Here is a 21650-nt window from a genome sequence, read left to right as displayed (position 1 = left end):
CTGGCATGGGATACGCAATGCCTGCGGAGGAAAGAGAAAAAAAGGGCGAAATGAAAAACTTTTACTTTACTCTCTACTCGCCCTTCCTTTGCTAACTGACCACTTTTGGTCAACCGAGCTATTTTCGTTGTCCTTTCACTTGCCTACTTCCTTCCGTTCGCTGGCCAGGCATAGTAGATTTTCAGGATTTTTTTCTTTTTTTCTTCTTTTTTCAAATGCGTACTTTTACTTTCCCCGGTGCAAGTGCTTATAATGAACCCTTTTTTGCGCCTTTTTATATTCACTTCATTCTTCTGCTACTACTGCTGCCACTTGTCGCATGCCGCATGCCACACAACCGTCGCCGCCTACATAATTGCGTAAGTGTTGCCAACCATTGTTGGCCATGCACTGGCTCGCTCACAAAGGCTGTGATTTTTAAGGGTAACCAGCTCGGATCGAAAACTCCTTACAACTTCTGCTCGCGAAAGACATTTCTTCGCCTTCATTGCATACTTTTTTGTGCAGCTTACTTATTCGTATTGTCGAGTTATGTAAACCAAAAAAATTTTGTTGTTGCTATTGTCATGCCATTCTTCTTTTGTTTGCATTCCTGTTGCTTTGTACTTTTTTTATTGCCCGGCTTCTTTGCTTTTCTATTGTATTAACACCAACATTTGTTAATAATATTGACACTTGCCTTTAGTTGTATGTAAAAGTATACTTTTCGGCAGTTGAAGCGAGACGAGCAAAAAACAAAACATGAAGAGAAAAGGTTAGCCAATCATCTTTGCCCACTCCAAAATCAATCCTTTTGTCTTCTGGTCAGTTTGTGTCTATAAAGGATAATTGCAACATGTGTTTACTTTTGTACTTTCGCTTCACTTCGCTCATTTGGCTATTAAATGCAAGTGTTTGCTTACAATTAGTAGTATAGTAACATTTGCAACAGACTGTACTTGGTGTTTTTTTTTGCAGAGTACAATTTGAAGAAGGGAACGCTATTCAAAAAAGGTGCATAGTGAATCCTTTACAAATTGCCTTAAATTTCATGCGATTTAAGAGTAGAGTTTTAGCCTTACATCCAATTCGCTGCAAAAAATAAGTAGCTTAAAATTCAAGAGGCAGTAAGAGTTTTCAAATTTAGCACTTTTTTAAAACGTTTTGCGCTAAATTGTGCTTTCGCACTGAATTCGCCGTAAAAAATTTGTTTACTACTATTTCTTAAGCGTAAAGGATACTAACCAAGTATATTGCACATTTCTGCCCAATAAATCAATTCGCCGTACAAAAAAAAATAAATAAAAAAGGATATTTAAAAGAAGCATTCAAATTTAGGACTTTCATAAAACCTTTTGCGTTAAATTCTGCTTTTATACTGAATTCGCCGGAGCAAATTTGCTTACTCAGGATCGTAAAACAGAGTTATTGCACATTTCTGCCTAAGAATTCGACGTACAAATTTTTCCACATGAAATATATTTTTGAACACATAACGTGGGGTATTCTTCACTTTTTGTTTTTACAACCTTCAACAGGAAAATGAATTCACGACACCAAAAAAAAATCACATCAAATAAAGCGCAACTTAAAATTAAACCAACTTTTTTTGGAGAAAACTTCAAATTTTTGACTAAGTTAAAATTAGTGTGAAATCGATTTCTTCGGCGCTCTTCTAAAAATGTTCGCCGCGAAGAAAAACTAAAGTATAATGAAGAACAAGGCATTCTTCCACTTTAAATTAATTTTCAAAGCAGTTTGTGCCAGTTTGGTACAAGCAACGAATTCGCCGCATGAATTAATTGCACGAAATGTCAAAACTGCAAATATATTGTCTTAAAAAGAAAGCGGATTTGTAATCAAATAGTTTTTGACTTTTACCCGAATTCGCCGCAAATAAATGTTTCATAAATCGTGATCACAAGCTTATAATCTTGTTATAAGTTACAATATTTAATGCAGTGAAGACATGGCAAGCTTATAAAAGTCTACATATTTATTATTTTCAAAGTAAAAACTTTTTTATTGGAGCAAAGCAACGGCATAATCTAAACTAATTTAAAAAATCAGCACCAATAAATAAACACAAATCCGCACACTAGGAGAAGAAACAAAAACATTAACAATAGAACAAAAGAGACACGAAGACGACAAATAAATTAAAAAACGTATTAGCGGCAAGCAATTTTGACCCCCCCCTGTCCCCCTCCCCTCTCTCTAACAAACCCAATTCTCTATGAAAGCGTTATACGCTTGGTGATGGCAGAAACGCGCGCACGCACCTACACATACAGAGCAGAAATAAAAAGCATCTACGTTTGCTTAGTTAAAGAGCGAATGTGCGCCAGGCAACAGCTGAAGGGCAGGCGGAAGCCATTTGGGCACGGGGCTTCTTAATCAGCCTTTTTAATACGCCACTTTGGCTGCCTTTCATCTATATCCGCGTGCAACGACAGCAACAAAATACCCGACTATGATAGCTAATATAGAAATTAGCAATTTAACATGTGTCAGGGTACGCCTAAAATACACAGCTACAGCTACTCAAAACAACTAAAGCGCACACAAACATCACATATCAAGTTAAAGATACATTTTCTTTGGCCCGCTTTTCATTTTACACTGCATTAAAATGAAAAATCGAATATTGTTGGCGGCGATGGCAACGCATGCACGCAAACAAGTATGACACATTCGCGTCAACAACAACAAGAACAACATGCAATAGAGCGAGCAAAAGAATGCATACTAAAACAAGAACAACAATTGAAAAATGCGTGCATGACAACAATGGCACAAAATAGCCGGAGGGGGTGCTGGTGCTGATGCACAGGCTATACGTACATACATGCATATATGCAAATCTATTATACGTTTCTATTATTATTAAGTTCTACAAGAAATTGATTTATAAAAACTATTTGCCAAGGGCATATATTTAATGCATTTGGTTCAATTCGCCGTGAGTAACATTTCATGAAATACCTGCGCTAACAAAAGTATCTCGCTAAAAATATTCTAATCTTGCTTTTTAGCCATTTTAAAAGTAAACATGAATTCGCCGCAATTACCAGCTTGCTATAAATCGTGGTAAACCTTTTAGAACACGAATTAAAAAACAGAGTGCGTTAGCATGCAATAAGAAATAGAGTTAGTTACATTCGGTCGATGCAGCGAATTCGCCGCAAATTTATTTTTGCTGCTGTATGTAGTAAAAGCTTAAGAAATGGAAAGGCCTACACAAAGACCCGAATTTAATTAGTTTGGAATAGAAAATTAATTCGCCGCAAACTATTTATCTGCTATAAAACGCAAAAATTTTCTGTAAAGATATGAATATTGAAAGGACTACATGAAATAAAGCAAAAAATATTTGTATTAGATGCATTCTGTGGATTACACAAATTTGCCGCAATTTTATTTTGGCTTCAGATTGTAGGACAGTTGTAAAGAATAGTTGTCAACTGCACTAAATCGTGCATAAAAGTTTTTGCAGACAAGAAAACGAATTCGCCGCATGTCAACGAATTCGCCGCATGTCAACGAATTCGCCGCAATTTCAAAGGCATGCAACGAATTCTAAATTTCGCGCGTTAGAAATACTTTTAGATTTTACAGTATGTTCATACATATACTTTTTTTACTTGATTACATTTTTCGTATTTTTTTTATTTGTTTGTACATATGTATGTAAATATGTCGTCATTCTATCTTTTTTTATATCACCATTTCATATCTCTTTCTTCACCTCAATTTCGAAATCCCCTCGCCACCCCATTCACAATTTCTCTTCTCGCTGGTAGAATTTACTTAAATATTTTCCAAACTGTAGCCATTAAAATTCCACATTGAGCTCCGAACCGATGCGTTGCGTGGGCGTCAACAGCAGCAGCATCGCCAGTAGCAGCAATAACAGCCATAAAATCTTCCGCTGTCAATTTTCCTTTTTATTTTGACTTTTGAATTTTTGTGATATTTTCAAGTTGTTTACTGCTGCGCCTACCTCTGGGTATGCACACATGCATACGGGCAATGACACATATATACATATGTACATACATATGTATGTATGAAATCCATTGAGTCCGCATAAAAATTAATTTTACGTTTTAATGACAAAACGATGGCAAGGTGATGGAAAATCTCTATAAAATGTTAAATGTGTTCTATATAGCAGTAAATGTTATTGTTTTTGGTTTTAGTAGATATTTAATTTGTTTTTGTATACTATATTAGCTTTCACAGCTAAGTCACTAATACTGTGAAAATAAATTAATTGATTTTCCTCGAAATCATTTTAAAATTTTTGTATGTTTATGCGAGTATGCTTAAAAATATATATATTTTTTTGCGGTTTACTTTTGAAGTTTCCGAAAAATTTTGCGGCCAAGTTGACTCATTTGTTAGGTGATTTATTGGAGATTTTTAGAAGATTTATAATTTTGTTAATATAATTATAGATTTTATTGGCAAGAAAATTTATACGCGCACTAAAGTTGCTGCTCTTAGTTAAGTTTTCGAGATTAGAATGTGAAATTTATTTTTCGTTTATTTATATTTTCTTTACACCATTTTTATAAATTTTTTTTTTTTTTTTTGTCATTTCATTTCATTCTATGTGTATCTATTATGATGTAAATTCGCGCATTTTCCAAGTTGAGATATTAAATTTTTCTTTTTTCTGTTATAAAATTTAATTTAGAGAAAACAAAAACTTTTGAAAAATACTTTAGAGAATGAATCCGCGGTACTTAAAACTAAGTCCAAAAACGATTTAAAAATAGTCATGTCCAAATTTAGTAATTTTACGTTAAATTTTTCTCTGTGAACCGGAAAAAATATTGTAAAAGTTTTAAAATTAAAATTTTTTTGTACTGATATTTTTTTATTTTTAATTTTATTTTATTTTTATTTTTTTACTTAATTTTTTATTTTTATTTCTATTTTACATATTTCATTTCAGTTTATTTTTTTGTGTTATGTTATTTTATTTTATTTATTTTATTATATTTTATTTTACTTTATTTTTTATTCTGATTAACTTTTTTTTATTATTTTGTCTAAATTTATTATCCTCTCTATTTTTTTTGTATTACTTATCGCCCAAGTAACAAAAACTAAAATAACAACAAACGAAACTTTCGCCAAAACTTTATCGCACTTTGACATTTACATACCGCAATTTGCCGCATGCAACACGCTTAATGACTTTCCAATTAAAATTTGCACAAATTTTCGCCCCTAAAAGGCCACTATATTTCTTCATTAAATGAATTTTGCTTTCTTTTCTCACATTTTTGATAATGTTTTTTTTTTGTTTTTCTTTGGCTTGCAACTCGCACACATGCAAATCACATTGGTAAACCTCATTACAGCGCAAATAAAAAGTTATTGGTGCAAACTTTGTTGCTATGTAAAACAAAAGAAAATCCATAGGAAAATTCATTTACCAAACCGACTGTTGAGCCGCTTAGCGGAGTTATCCTTGAAGTGCGCACAAATCGTGCATATCTCTGTTGAAGTAACAGAATTTTAAGACTTGCTAGTAGGTACGGTCGTAACTTAAGCTACCTCCTTCTGCTACTTCTACTTCATTATTAACGTGCATACTCGTATCTACAACAAAAACTTTTTCGCTGCAGTACAGTGAAACACAAAAAAGTAGATACATATTTACACATGCACATATGACATGAATATGAATGTGTGTATGCAACAATCAGGCGACACATGCAAACGTTTCGCATTGCCTGCCTCCCCGCCTGCTCGCTCGCTTGCCTACCAAACAGTCATTGAGACAATCGCAAAAACCAAATCAGCTGCCAGCAGCGAAAACTTTGTCTTCGACATTTTCAATGATTTGCCCGGCTCATCCTTTAGAAACTCGCCCCCGCCCCTCTCTTGTTCGCCCGCTTCTCTTTAACTTATAGCTTGCATGTATGTATGTGTGTAGGTATATGATTCCCTTGCACTTTTCATGTCTTCACTTTTGTTTGTTGCTAATTTTTTGCGCATTCCTTTATTTCCGCCCTGTGTTTTGCGAGCGCACAAAAGCCTTAAATAAAAAGTAGAAAAAATAATGGTAAAATATTTTATTTGAGCTAATTAGTTTGTAATTAGGTTCGGTGTGGTGGCAGAGGGTGTAGTGCGGTGGTGAGTACAGTTGGCGCGACAGTGTGTTGGGCAGGTAGCATAAACAACAAGAATCGCACATAGCTAACGACAGCGACAATGGCAATTAAAATATGTTGCAATGCTAAATGAGCGTAGGTTGGTCGGTGGAGAGGGGGGGTGGCAAGGAACATACATACATATGTACATATGTATATGGGTCTTGTAGTTATTTGGTGTGTGGCAGAAATTACTCATACCACATTTACGCCGACAAAAATTACTCACTCCCATCGAATATCGAACTGCAGACAGGCTAATGAATGGCGGAAAAAAAGAAGGAAAGAACTGGAAATGAAAATAAATATGAACATGGATATGAGTATATGGAAATTTATAGCGCTGCATTGTCTCGTTTTGTAGTTAACAGGATAAACTACTGTTGGCGTGGCATTTAAAGAGGTTATAAATAAAGTGAAGGAATTTAAGTAATTTTCATAAAAAGTACGGTAAAATTTTTAATTTTTTTTTAATTTTTTGTTCATTATACGATTTCCTATTACAGGGTTTTGGCAGTTTTATACAAGTTTTAAGATAATTTTTAATTCAAAATTCCTAAAAAAATTTACATTTTTCCAAACTTCATCACCATATTTTCACACTTTTTATTTTTTCACTAATTTTAAAGGGTATTTTTAATTCAAAATTACTAGAAAAATCAACGTGTTTCCAAACTTTATCACAAATTTTTTACATATTTTATTTTTCGATTCATAAAAAAATAACTAAATTATAAGAAATTATTTTTTAAACTACATCAAAAAGTGTAAAAATTTTTCACATTTTTAATAGTTTTTTCATTAGATTCAGAAGAAATTTAAACAAAAAATATATAAATAATTTTTTTTTTTAACATCATGACATAATTAAATATTGTATCGCACCTTTTAGTTTTTTACTAACTAGCTTTTTATCATTTCATAAAAACATTTACCCTAAAAAATTTTTCGTTTTCATCAAAAAAAACTGATTTTAATCAAATTTTTATAAATTCACAGGAATTTCAGCTGTCATATTTTTTCCAACTTATTTTCTATATATGTATATAGTGTATTTATTTTTTTGTTCATGAAAACAGCTAACTGTTATTATTTTTGTTTTATCCGCATTAATTTTTTGCGATATGTAAAGCATTAAAGCCCAAATTTTTGGCAATTTTTTTTCTTTAGTGGTTCAAGAACTACATTTTCTTTTAATTTGCTTTCTTTTATAAATTCGGATCATAGTTTCATGCAGTTTTTGAACTGAAGGAAAAAATATTTATTTCATCCCAAGTTTTTATTTTATTGAAAAAATTAACAGTTTAATATTTGATATTAACAAGTAATTTTTAAGCAAAACATAAAGCCGACTTCAATTCTCATATACAAATTTTAGATTATAGTTAATTTCTTCATGATCCAATGATCGGATTTAAACCAAATTCATAATTCCTTTAAAAAAAAGAATTACAGTGAGCTCGCGATAATATGAACTAATTAAAACCAAGCCTGTTAATTTTTCCCAGATTGTTCATATTTACGAAAGGCTCAAGAATTAAAAAACAACAAGTTTCATTAATTAAAAAAAATGTTTTATTTAGAACTTTAAAAGAAACTTGTATTCGTTTTGTTTGTTACACAAATAAACAAACCGCATATGCAAGGGAACTTCGGCTATTGTGGTATAGGTATTTTTTTTTTAGATATGTAGCAAATGTACGAGCTTTATTGTAACTATTATTTATTATACGAGAACAGTGAAACTTAAGTTATAAAATATTTTTCAGTTGTATTCAAAAATAACAAAGTTATTGAAAAAAATTTAAAAGAAACCAAAAAATATCTACTTCAAAAATTGGACGGTAATATGGTATATATGGCTAGGATTATGTGGTATACTTTACCACATTACGATAACGCAGCTGTTATCATCTATATCATGTTATCTTGGGTCCACTTTCGGATTTCCCCTATTTTTGGCATCTAGAATAATCGTGGTGTTCAAGTAATTAAAAATTACCTTTGGAGGGTGTTGTAATACCTTAATCGACCTCTTGTCTACCACAGTAACCGATTTTCAATATTTCCAAACAAACTCGTACAATACATAAACTTTCTATTAGCCGATACTTGATAAACGAAATACAAAACTTACCTTGCAATTTTAACTTTTTTTTTTCTAAAGCAAGTTTTTTTTAACAAATAAACTTGGTTTCTTGCAGTTAAAAAACATTGGCATATTTAACAATAAGAAAACCGAACATGAAGTTATTCACTGTAAGCATTTCCGAACGACACGTATGGACATTTCCAATGCAAATAACTAGGGGGTTCCCCAAATTACCAAGCGCTTGAAATTCATTAGAATTTTTTAAAAACAATAATGTTCATAAATTGGGGCTTTTGCCTAAACTTTATATTTTAGAGTAGTCAATGGTAACGAAAAAGTGTTCATATTTTGGGATGTTCATATGTTAGGATGTTAATATTATCGCGAGTTCACTGTATAGAAATCGGTTAACGTGGTCCAAAGTTATGCGGTAACATACATAAAAAAAGAAAAAAATATTCCGACGAATTGATAACGTATTTGCTTTCTTCAAACTTTTCATAACCTTTTTTCATTATAAATAAATACTTTGTATAAATTTGGACTGTTTTTATCTCCGTACACACAGGAGTCGATCTAAGGTATTCGTTAAAATTTCTGTGAAGATTTGTATGTTCGCCGTTGAGTACCATACCCAAGCATATATTTGGTTTCTAACTACTCAAGTCTATGTTGGTGATACGAACGTCGAACTTTCTGATGCCACTCTGTTAATCTAACGTAAACTATTTTCCATATACCCTTCATTGATTTCCTTTAGAATCCTTAACGACTCATATTGCGTTCAACAAACCGCAAAATGCATTGCAAATGTCAATTTAAACCGCTATGCAGCGTTGCATTTGCCAACGTCAAGTGCAACGCTGTCAAATTACACCTGACTCTCATTCAAATATCATTGGAAAAGCACAAACCAATATTATAACCGTATAACCGAAGAACGGAAGCGGAGAGCGTGAAAACTCGAAGAATTCTAAAATTTTTCAATCAAACACTACACATTGAACTCCTTTAAGAAATGTGTAAATTTCCAGTACAGACTTGCCTTTCTTAAAAGCTACCTTTGTACGGCCAGAGTTAATGTTGACAACTTGACACTTGCACGCTTCGTTTGACTGCATTTCAGCAGGAAAATTGTATGCGCGCGCTAAATAAATTGACACTTTTGTTAATAATAAAAGTATGAATTTATGGCAAAGCAGAGGGAGAAGGGAAGAACAACAGCAGCGAATCACTCAATTGTAAAAGTGAGATCAAAGTAAAAAGACAGCTTAGGTTAGACTTAAGTAGTACTTATGCAGGCGGCGCGAAACGCAGGTGTCTTTCGTGAGTGTTAATATCAAGTACATAGGTAACTGCTGTGCATGTAAATATATGCGCATATGAAATATTAATATAGCATACAATTAGGCGCTTATGATAGGCATTTTAATTGGAAATTTTGCAATTAATTGCAAAAATTGCGTCTATGAGCACTTGAGATGGGCTGTATTTAAATGGCAGTGTACTTGAATGGTAGCACTTTGCATGCATATGTGAGTATGCAGGAGGACAGGTGTTACGACTGCATACAATGTAGCACACACTCAGAAAATATTTTGTAGGAAAGTGTTTAAATTTCCATGTTTATTTACAGCGTATTACATTTGAAGGCACTTCGTTTAATATTTACTTTGAAAAGCAAAAAAAAAGGGAATATGTCTGCTAATACTTCAAAAAATCATCAAAGCTATTAAAAAATTGTGCACGTTGATTTCTCAGTGCTTAGTGGAAAAAAAATCTAAAAATTCAATAACCATTTTTTCGGCCAGTGAAAAGAAAAAATAATTGATTTTTTCCGTTACTTTTTTAATACTGCCATATATTCCCATCAATTTTATTTCTTTTGCAAACAAGCCAAATTTGACTAGTCTGCTCTTTTTTCTACCAATGAATCCATATTACACATCAACAAAAAGAAAAGCGCAACTCAAAGCACATTCGCGCTTTCACTTTGAAAATAATCAAATCAAATATTTTATGTTACAAGTACACAAATATTTGTGAGTACATGTGTCGGCAGCTAGCCTTCGGACATTGAATATCTACACGCCAGACGTTTAATCCTTACCAATCGCAGACAAAAGACAATTGAAATATGATTTTTTTTTTTCTTTGCGGAAACAAATATTGCTCTGTGTGCCATTTGACTTGCTAGTATACTAAATATTTTTTCATATGCATATCTACAACTTTTTCCTTTGTAAGCATCCGCTTCAGTAGGGCTGATCATTCAAGCACGTTTATCTCGTTTATGACTGTCCATTGATGAGAACAATATGAAATTGTTTGAATATTAATTTCAACGATTTTTTTTTAGAGGAAACATCAGAAGTGATTAATGCTGCGGCTGGGTTTTAATTAAAGGTTTCAATACATGTAGGTATTTTTTTGATTGCATAAAAAACTGCTAAAGGTCAGTTGAATTCTTTTCATTTACAATAACCAAAAACATTCTTCGGCAAGTAAAATTGTTTGCTTGTCTCTCATTTGACTTATATTAACAAACACTTCAATATTGTCGCACTGAACTAAATGGTCTTCACTTTAAAGTTAGCCTACATACATACATACATACATACATCCACTGTTAAAGTATAAAAGAAACATTCCACCTTTATTTATTCCACTTCATATTTTTTTAAACACAGCTTAAATTGACGGTCTTCAAAAAATGTCCACGCGTATTCCACTTCTGAATTGTTTTCTTTTATAAACCAAAGCTGCATTAACCGTCTTCCTGTCTGTTGCAAAAAAAAACTCTCCCACCTCTCTCCTTCACTTCTGAATTTTTCCCACATTTCATATAAGCTTTTCCAAATAGCGCACTCAACCGACTTCAAGTTCATCAACTTAATCTACTTGTCAATTTTCTAGTATTTTGCTTCCTTGTTTTCCTAAACACTCACTTTTATTTGGCATCACCTGTCGCTAGCCACGTGCAATCAAATGCTCCAACTAATGCCAAAGCAAAACAGCAACTATTGCAGCCGGCATTTGATACTAAAAAACACCAAAGCAACAAATCACTTTCACTAACACTCAACAGCGAGAGCTGAAGAAAAAAAATCTTGGCTAATCAAACACTACTGTCAACACACAGTTTAACACTTGGCTTTTCAAGAAATGAAAAAAAAAACAACGCAAGCATCAATAACGCCTGCGGTCTTGCCAAACAAACTCCTACTGCAAATCCTTTGCTGCTCCACCACCGGGCCTTCGCAAACCAACATCACTTCCGTGCTGCTGTGGTCGATGCTATCAGCAACTCCTATACGATGATGTGTGAGCATCATCGTCATTCAATACTTTGCGCTTCAATGAAGCTTTTCAATTGAATTCCATGCCAATGTCGAATAGCGAATTTTTTTGCAATAAAGCGTTGCCACAGTTATGTATGTCTGCCTGTCTGTCGTAGGAGAAAAACGAGCAAAAATTGTGCCATTTGTCATTCATGTGTTGATTTCCGCTCCATGTTCGCTACTCCCATACACTGGTGGAGTTACTATTGTGTTGCTAAACGCTTATCCTTGCTCTAACCTCAGCGCAAGTGGAGGAGTTGTAGACGGCTCGTCGGTTGTTGCTTTGTATGACTCTTTAAAAGCGATCATTTATTGCTTCCTTTAGCACAAAGCTAGGACAGACAAGTGTTTGCTCCTTTGGCCATCCAGCCGTCCGCTGGCAATTGAGCTAGCGCTATCTTGTTGTAAAGCGATTTTCAATTATTCAAGCGAGTGATTTCCCGTCGTCGGTGCTGCGAAAGTTTTTTTTTCTTTTTATTTCTTATATTTTTTTCAAAACGAACTTTGCTGGATGGATTTCATAATTTTTTTCTTTCTTCCTCTTTGTTTGGCTGTAATCATTTCCTTTGTTGCTCCTTAGCTCTTGAGGTTCTAAAAGTGCTCATATATGAGAACCCAATCCGTAGAAATGCCATGAGCTTAGCAAGTGCAACATTGATGACATTTGTTGATTGACGGCTAGCATTACATCTGCAAAGAAATGAAGAAAAAAGTTGGTTGAAAAAAAACATTCCACTACTTACCTGTACACTCCAAGGCTTTGCTAGTTTTTTGGTACTTCAAATCAATCCTTCCGTTTCTTGTTCCAATTTCTCTCCCCAACAACTTTGATTTGTCGTCGAATTCATTTCTGGTTCACCTAAAAAATCCAGTTGCATTGAGTAAATGTTTTCCTACTCTGCAATTTCACATACATACATACCTTCCCATACTGCCCAACTGCCACTCACTTTTCACTTCAGTGCCGCCAACTGCAATGAAATCGAATTCACATTGAAACGAAATGATGATTTTGCCGACAGGCTATTGAGTTTGGCGCGTGCCAAATTAGTGTGGTCCATGCCATGCTAGCATTTTGTATATTTTTTACTATTATTTTGAATTCAACAAGCGAATTGTGGTTGTCCAACCAACCGAGCGTTCAACCAACCATGATTTCGTCAACCTTTCATCCTTTTATGCTGTCTCTCTCCCGTCCCAACCACGTGCACGATTTTCAATTGCTGCATTGACTATTGATGGCCGCATTTTGAAGTTTGTGTTGTTTTTTTTTCTCTCAACTTTTTTATGATGAATTGTTTACTTGCTCTGCCATGACGTTTGTTTGCAAATTGCACTTGCGCGACCTCTACCGCACTCCATCCCACACACACATCGGTGACGACATTGCTGCGCTATTTTGCTACCGAACGCTATGGCGCTCACCCTCGTCCTCAACTCATCAATGCAGTCGAGTCGTTCAAATCGCTTTTTTGATGCTTTGATGTGCAATTTTTTGCAATTTTCACATTTTTGTGTTTAATAAGTGTGGCCAGTGGCCGGGCGGCATAAACCCACGACCCAAATTTTGACCGATAACAACACCCAGCGGCAGTTGTACATAACAGCAACGACATGCCACTCTGGTATTGCACGTTGCCATACGATTGTTTGTTGTTGCATTTTTTATGCTCATTGCATGCCACAAGCAAATGGGTGCCAGTCTAACGTTGGGCCGCATCGGGTCTATTGAATTCAGAATGGTGGCATCAAAAAATTATTATTTGGGAAAATCCCGCGCGCGCGCGCTTGCACCGATTGACCAGTTGAGTGGTTCGCTTGTGGTCGCATTGTTGGTCAATCGCCTCGCTCCATATTTTGCAGGGGGTAAGGGATTGCGAAAATCTCGTATGTGTGGAATATTTTTGTTGCGATTTTATTTTTCATTTTTTATTCTATGCTATTCAATTCATTAATGTCTGTGTTTGCTGCGTTAATTGGTCATTTAAAACGATTTGAGCGTGGTGAGGTGCTTATATAGCGGTGTATTTATTTAATTTATTTATTAACAAAGTGCCTAATAGTACAAAGCAACGATTCAATGATTGTATAGCAATTAAAAATAGCATAAAACTTGGTTGGAGTTTTGACAAAAAAATAACACGAGTGCACTCACTCATGCGTAATACAATTAATTTTAATGAATTTTGAATTTAATTAAATAATCTTTTTTATTAGAATTCGTAGTGAATATTAGCGAGCAGTAGGGCAGAAGAGGCATACTTAGCGTTTTATTAAAGCAGCTGATAGTCAATGTTTTATTTTTTATTTTTTTATTGATAGAAGTCAAGCCAATATTTTTAATTTTTTACTCATATCTAATCTATAATATTGCTTTTTAATCTCAAAAATATCCCGCCACTTTTCATTTACTTTTCACGCCTTCAAGTGTTTCATTGACTGATTTCAACTAATAATAGCATTCGCTTAACCCACGAACACATTGAGCCAGAGAAAATCCACTTAGTTAAGCCGCAAACACAAGACGCGTAAATGTATTTGTAATTATTTTTCCAATATAATTTATATTGATTTGTATATTTTTTCAAAAAAAATTTAGAATTTTTTCTTTTAAAATTTTACATAATTTTACATTATATTCAATATTAATATTTCTGGCGTGTCGAGTTTTTATTTTAATTTTCTAGCCAAAATTTTTATTTGTCTTAGAATTTCAAGAATAACATATTTTGAATATATTTTTTGCTTTTTTTATATTTTAAATTATATTTTATTCATATTCAAAGAAAGTTAAAAAAAACTTAAAAAATGGAAAATGCCTTTAAAATTCGAAGAAATGAAATATGAAAAATAAAAAAAATTATTCAAAATTTGTATGTTATGTTTAAACATCAAAGAAAATTTAAAATTAGCATGCAACATAAAGAAAAATATTGAAAATATTAAAACTTAAACTTCTTGAACTCCAAAGATATGAAAATAAAAACTCTGAGGCTGAAAATAATTATATTATATATTTAAAAAATATATAAAAAGTAGTAAGTAATACAATAAAAAAAAAACGATTCGTAACTTTAAAAAAATTAACAAAATCATGCAGCATTCTCTTCTGACTTAAAAAACAAAAATTTACAAAAATAAATCAACAACAAATTTTACCTGATTTTATTACAGCAAAATTTAAAATAAAAGTAACAGCTTGAATTAAACATCATAATAATAATAATAATAAATAAATTAAAATACAAAGGTATTAAATAAAAACGTTTAGGTCCTCAAGGAGATGTCAAATATAAAAATTAATTTTTAAAAATTTAAATAAACTTGATCATCAAAAATTTTAAATATTAAACAGCAAATAAATATTTAAAAATTAAATAAAAATTTTAAGCCAAAATTATTAAAAAGAAATAACAAAATTTGTTTTCTTCAATAAAAATTTTTTCACAATTCTCAAAATGGAGCACACATTTTTTATTAATTTAAATCTATAATTATTCATTTGCAATAAGCTTTTGCTGCTGTCTGGACTTTTCTATTTTTACAAAGCTTTTTTATTATGGCATTCCCTTTGTTTTGTTTTTCTCCTAAGAGCTTTGATGTTTTAAATATTTATTGCCGAACTTTGATCTCAAGCCGCAATCGCAAATCGCTCTTTCACCATCATCCTCTCACACATTTCGGGCTTAGATCTCCTTTGTCCACCTTTCAAGCAAAACAAAAGTATTAAATTAAGTGCAAATTTATTGCACAAATCAACCGAATGTAGCCAATACTAAATATTTTATTGTTAAGCAAAGTGCTGCGAGCGAACGAGCGCACTACGACCGACTACGAAGACGACGACGCATCAATCGCAGGAAGCACCAAATTGCATTTTTATGATGCTTAATTTACCATCAATATTTTAACATTTCAAATGAGAGTAAAATATAAAAAACGAAACCACAAAACAAAATTTGCAAATGCAATAAAACATTTACACACGATCGTGTGCATTGATGATGGTACATCAATCTAGCCATCGTAAATGGTAGTGATCTTGCACGCGGCAACCGATCGCCAGCCATTTTTATGGCTTAATTCCCTCTCAAAATGATATTTATTTCATTTTTACGGACGACAGCCCCGAATTGAATTGGTTTGAGTGATGATCGTTGTATGGCTGTATGGCTGGCGTTTTGCTGTTGACGAACTCGATTTGGCGCGGCATCTATCAATAAGTGCAATAAATTTATTGAAACGCAAGCCACTGGACGCAGTTTGGCGCCTTAGTTGCGCGGCTTTGAGCACTCACTCAGCGCTCATAAAAATGCATTTAACTGTACGCCAGACATTTTGGGCGCACCTTTATGACATACGCGCGCGCATGCGCGTTTAATAAATACGGCTGTCTAAAAAGCATCTGCAGACACCAGATGAAATGCCTTGGTCCATTGCTCTCCAAGGCAGCGGGCAATCGGCCAACAAATCCATTGACTATCAGTGACAGCGCCTATCAATTCGTCATTTTGTCTGATGGCTAAAACCGCCGCTACTTTCATCCTTTTTATTTTCTTTAATTGCGCTTGGTTTTTTATGTCAGCTAATGGCTTGTTTATGACATTTTCGGCCAACGCCAGTTCGCTGGCACTGGGTTAGTGTGTTGCGCTTTTAAAACTGGAACTCAATTTATCAGCATTCACTTCGCTTTTTTGCTACACATCTCACTTTAATCTTCTGATTTTGTTCCTTGCAGATTCCGGTTTGCCGCCATATGGTGGTCGTGAGGACTCCATGTCTGATGATCGCTTGGCGCACATATTCAATGAGGCCTCGAGCTTGATTAAGAACTCTACGCCGGGCTCACTGCAGCAACAGCTAAAGGAGGCCGAACAGCGGCAGCTGCAACAGGAGCAACATCGTCGCTCGGCGCATGACGACTCGCAGCACAGCAATGAGGATTCAAAATCGCCACATCCGCTCTGCACATCACCCTTCTACAAGAGCACCAGCCAGTTGAAGCAGGAACAGGAGGCGGCAGCAGCTGCAGCCGCACAACAACAACAGCATCGCCTGCGCCAGGAGCAAGAGTTAACGCCCGACAAAATGGCGCGAATCTATCAGGAATTCCTAATGCGCACACCACGTGAAGCCGCTTTCCCCAGGTAAGCCATAGTTCTACCACTTTCCAGCCACTTAAATACTTTTCTGCATCCACACAGCTTTGCTAAACCACCTAATTTTTTATAGTCTTCTGCTTTCGCCTTTTTTTAGCGCCGCCGGTGGCATGCCCAGCGGCTGTGGACTACCCAACATGATGGGCGCCGATGAGAATTTACGCCTCGCTTACGAGCGTGAAATGGCCAAATTGCAACAGCAGCAGCAACAAAATGCTGCAGCCGCGGCTGCTGCTGGCAGCTTGCCGAATTTTCCCAACTTCTCCAACTTGATGGCGCTACAGCAGCAGGTATTAAATGGCGCGCAGGATCTCACGCTAACCAAGGACCCCAAAGACGCTATCAAAATAAATGGGCAACGCTCCATCGAGCATTCGAGCAACTCCATGGACTCGCAGAGTAATAGCAACAGCAATGCCGCGTCCATGTCAGGTGGTGGTAGCAGCAGCCAGAACAATGCCAAAGACTTGCCCCATGCCGACAGCTTGGAACGCCATTCCAGCGCTGGTCTATCGTTGCATTCTCGCAAGCTGGATAGCAGTGGCAGCCACACACCGGTTCCGCCGCCAACCAGCAGCGCTTCAGTCAGCATGCATGGTGCCAGCAATTCCACCGCGCCCAGTCCACTCAGCAACTCGATACTGCCGCCCGCGATGACACCCAATGATGATTTCGCCGCCACCGCTAGCCCATTGCAGCGCATGGCGTCCATCACCAACTCGTTGATCACACAACCACCCGTCCCGCCACACCACACACCACCGCAGCGTCCCACCAAAGCCGTCTTGCCACCCATCACACAGCAACAGTTCGACATGTTCAACAATCTCAACACCGAGGATATTGTGCGACGCGTTAAGGAAGCGCTCTCGCAGTACTCCATCTCGCAGCGTCTCTTTGGCGAGTCCGTGCTTGGGTTGTCGCAAGGTTCTGTATCCGATTTGTTGGCCCGCCCCAAGCCCTGGCACATGCTGACTCAAAAAGGTCGCGAGCCCTTCATACGCATGAAGATGTTCCTCGAGGACGAAAACGCTGTGCACAAATTGGTGGCCAGCCAATACAAGATTGCACCCGAAAAGCTGATGCGCACTGGCAGCTACAGCGGCACCCCGCAGATACCACAGGGTCTGGCCAGCAAAATGGGCGCCTCGCTTCCCATGCAAAAGATGATGAACGAACTGAAACTGCAGGAGCCAACACAAGCCCAACACATTATGCAGCAAATGCAGGCGGCCGCCATGTCCGCTGCGATGCAACAGCACCAGCAGCAAGCACAGAGCCAACAGCAGCATGCCGCTGCCGTACAGGCGGCCCAAGCTGCCGCGGCTGCGCAAGCTGCACACCACCAAAGCATGTTATTAACCTCACCCGGCCTCCCGCCTCAGCACGCCATCAGTCTACCGCCGACTGGTCCTACTGGCGGCAATACAGGCCCCGGCACACCCGGCAGCGACAAGAAGCCCATGATGATGCCCATACATTCGCCGCATCAGGCGAACGCTATGCGCAGCATGCATCAGCATATGTCGCCCACCGTCTACGAGATGGCGGCGCTCACTCAGGATCTTGACACACAAGTCATCACGACAAAAATTAAGGAAGCGTTGCTAGCGAACAACATCGGCCAGAAGATATTCGGTGAAGCTGTGCTCGGCCTCTCACAAGGCTCTGTCTCGGAACTGCTGAGCAAACCGAAACCCTGGCACATGCTCTCCATTAAGGGCCGTGAGCCGTTCATACGCATGCAGCTGTGGCTTTCGGATGCGAACAATGTCGAACGCCTGCAAGTAATTAAAAATGAACGACGTGAAGCGAGCAAGCGGCGTCGCTCGACTGGCCCCAATCAACAGGATAACAGCTCAGACACATCCAGCAATGATACCAACGATTTTTACACCAGCTCTCCTGGGCCCGGCTCGGTCGGCTCTTCGGTTAGCGGCGCACCACCGAATAAGAAGCAACGTGTGCTCTTCTCCGAGGAGCAGAAGGAGGCTTTGCGACTCGCCTTCCAACTCGATCCCTACCCGAATGTAGGTACCATCGAGTTTCTCGCCAACGAGCTCAGCCTCGCCACTCGCACCATCACCAACTGGTTCCACAATCACCGCATGCGCCTCAAGCAGCAGGTGCCACACAATCAGCCCGGCGTTGACAATCTCATTCCCAGCCGCGAAAATACCAACTCAACGCCTTTCGATCCCGTCCAATTCCGCATCTTGCTACAACAACGCCTGCTCGAGCTGCACAAAGAGCGCATGGGACTGAGCGGCGCACCAACGCTACCCTACCCACCTTACTTTGCCGCCGCTGCGCTGCTCGGACGCAGTCTGGCAGGCATGCCTGGCGCCGCGGCCGCCGCTGCTGCAGCTGCAGCTGCCGGTGCCGGCGGTGAGCCCGACTTACACGCTCTCAATCAGGCCTTCAGGGAGCAAATGAGCGGTCTAGATCTCACAATGAGCTCGTTGAAGCGCGAGCGCAGCGTGGACTACGATGACGATCTCGACGAAAGCCATCTCAGCGACAACGAGTCGCTGGACGGTGGCGATGGCGGCGGCGACGACAAGTCCATCAGCGGTGATTACAAAGATGGTACCAGTACGCCACGCTCCATCCAACTCTCCGCAGCAGCCAGCTACTTAATGGGCGGACTCAGCGCCAGCATGCGCAGCAGTTCGCGACGAAAACCAGCTGCACCGCAATGGGTCAATCCCGCGGGACCAGTCCCCAACACCGATGCCAATGGTATGGCAGCAGCAGCCGCTGCAGTCGCCGCCGCAGCAGCAGGCATGGCGCCATCTGCCGCCGAACAAGACCGCATAATTAATGGTGTTTGTGTTATGCAGCCGTCCGATTTTAGTCGCAGCGAAGCTGGTGACTCACCAGCCGGTATCGATGCGGAGGCGATATCGAAACGCGGTGAAACTGATGTAGAACAGCCGCCGAGCTTCATGGAGCCCGAAGTGCGTATCAAACAGGAAAAAGAGGACTGTGACAGCGACAATGAGGTGTCTGCGACAGCGTCACTAGCAACAGCAGTTACGTCAGCGGCCGCTGCAGCGTCAAGCGAAGAGAAATTGAAGGTGATGAGTGAGGATAAGTTGCGAATGGTACGCGTGCAGCGGCATAGCCACGAAGACGATGCAGCAGCAGCGGCAGCAGCAGCAACAGCTGGCGGAGTGCCTACAACGAACGCTAGTGTGGTGACAGCAGCGAGCGCAGCAAGCGCGTGGAGTTATTAAAAGAAGTATAGGCGATTAGCTGGTTAGCCGATTAGTTTTAAGCGTTCAAATAAGCGTGTATTGTTGGGAGCGTTAGTGCGTATGTGACGCGGGCGTGAAATTTAAATAAAATTGTGCAATCTGTGGCGTTAAGCGTTCAACAACTGAATTTTGTTAGATAAGCAGGTGAACTGTTGAAGAGAGTTTTGTTCAAAAAAATTGTTTTGTTAAGAAATTTTGTGTGATTTGTTTAAAAAACAATAAAGACAGGGGTGAGGACTGGAAGGGAATGATGAGAGAATACTGCATTTAAATGCAGTACTTGTTGAAGTATATTTGCTATTTTAAATTTAAAAAAAAATTTGCTTTCATTTGAGTATTTTTACACTATTTTGCCGATAAAGACTGTATACAGGTTTAGTAGTAGTATTTTATTTTTTCTTAGGCTTTAATATCCTATTTTTCCAATGCATTTTTTCACCTACCCTTTTGCCCATATACCAATGCATGCATACCTAGTTTAAAGTGTAAATATTTAATACTTTAATTTCCGTTAAAGTTGTAGTAGTGGGCGCCCCGCCACCGCAAAATGTAAATAGTTTATGGAAAAAAATTTATAAGTAAAGAAATACATTATTGAAAATGAAAAAAAATAGTAAAGAGTATTTAATTATTCAATTTAAAAGAGATTACAAATGTAAAAGATGCTTTTGCGAAGGCCTCTTTTTGATCTCAGTGTAAAATCAAAGTAATTTAAATGAAAAAAGGAAGAAACCTTGCACGTGGACATAGCATAAAAAAAAAAGAAATTACGAAAAGCCGCCGTAATTATTATTATTACATTTTTAGGCTGAGTAGTAATTATATAGTTATAACAACAACAAAATGTTGATAAAAACAATGAGTATTCATATTAAGCGACAGACGGAAAAATAGCAAACCAAAAATGGCATTAAAAAAGTAGTAGTATTTAGGTTAAGATGAATAACCGTAAATACATGCATAGTACATGCGCATATGCAACATGTAGTAGAGTAGAAAAAAGCAAGAAAAATAAATACTTAGCATATGATCGCAGGTAGTTACAGGCAAACGTATAAATAATAATAATTTAAAATATTTAATTGAATTTAATTAACGTAGTAATGTACGGCATTAAAAGGCATTAAAGTTAGGCAACTGAGTTAAAAATATGCATATATATACATACATATTAATGTAAATAAAAAAATATGCGTAGCAAAGAATATACATACACACATACCTAGAAAGAGAAGAATGCAACAATAACGTATGATAATGCAAAATAAAATTGTAAAAACAATTTGAAAAATAGATTTAAGTCCTGAAATACGTAATTTACTAAAAGAGATTTTTTTGGTTTTGTTTTTTTTATCGAAAAAGTTTAAGAATTTTTTTTTTTAAATAAAATAAGAGTGAAATAAATTAAAACACAAATAAACGAAACTAAAATAAAATAGCATAACAAAATTTAATTAAAACTAGAGAAAAAAATTACATAATTAAATAAAATGTATAAATAAATAAAATAAAACAAATTTAATAAAAATTAAGGTAAAATAAAATAAATTGCAATGAAATAAAATGAAATAAAAAAGCAATAAATTCATTCAAAATAATAACATAAAATAAAATAAAATAAAATAAAATAAAATAAAATAAAATAAAAT

The 21650-nt window shown here is 36.8% G+C and overlaps 1 protein-coding gene across 3 annotated transcripts in view; it reads left to right on the top strand.

Annotated features, from left to right (window-relative positions):
• Positions 1–21212, top strand: part of LOC118748879 (homeobox protein cut) — a 280477-nt gene extending 259265 nt beyond the window's left edge. For all 3 annotated transcript variants that reach the window (XM_036483600.1, XM_036483599.1, XM_036483601.1), the window contains exons 6-7: positions 16321–16729; positions 16815–21212. In XM_036483600.1, coding sequence (XP_036339493.1) covers positions 16321–16729; positions 16815–19980 — 3575 coding nt within the window. In that variant the 3' untranslated portion in view covers positions 19981–21212. The remainder of the gene's footprint in view (positions 1–16320; positions 16730–16814) is intronic.
• The last annotated feature ends 438 nt before the right edge of the window (positions 21213–21650 follow it).

This window comes from Rhagoletis pomonella, unplaced genomic scaffold, assembly GCF_013731165.1.
Source record: "Rhagoletis pomonella isolate Grant_MI unplaced genomic scaffold, Rhpom_1.0 Rhpom_scaffold_00013, whole genome shotgun sequence".
In the NCBI taxonomy this organism is placed as follows: Eukaryota; Metazoa; Arthropoda; class Insecta; order Diptera; family Tephritidae; genus Rhagoletis; species Rhagoletis pomonella.
Note: the sequence above shows the minus strand (reverse complement) of the source record. Positions and strands in the feature narration are given on the sequence as shown.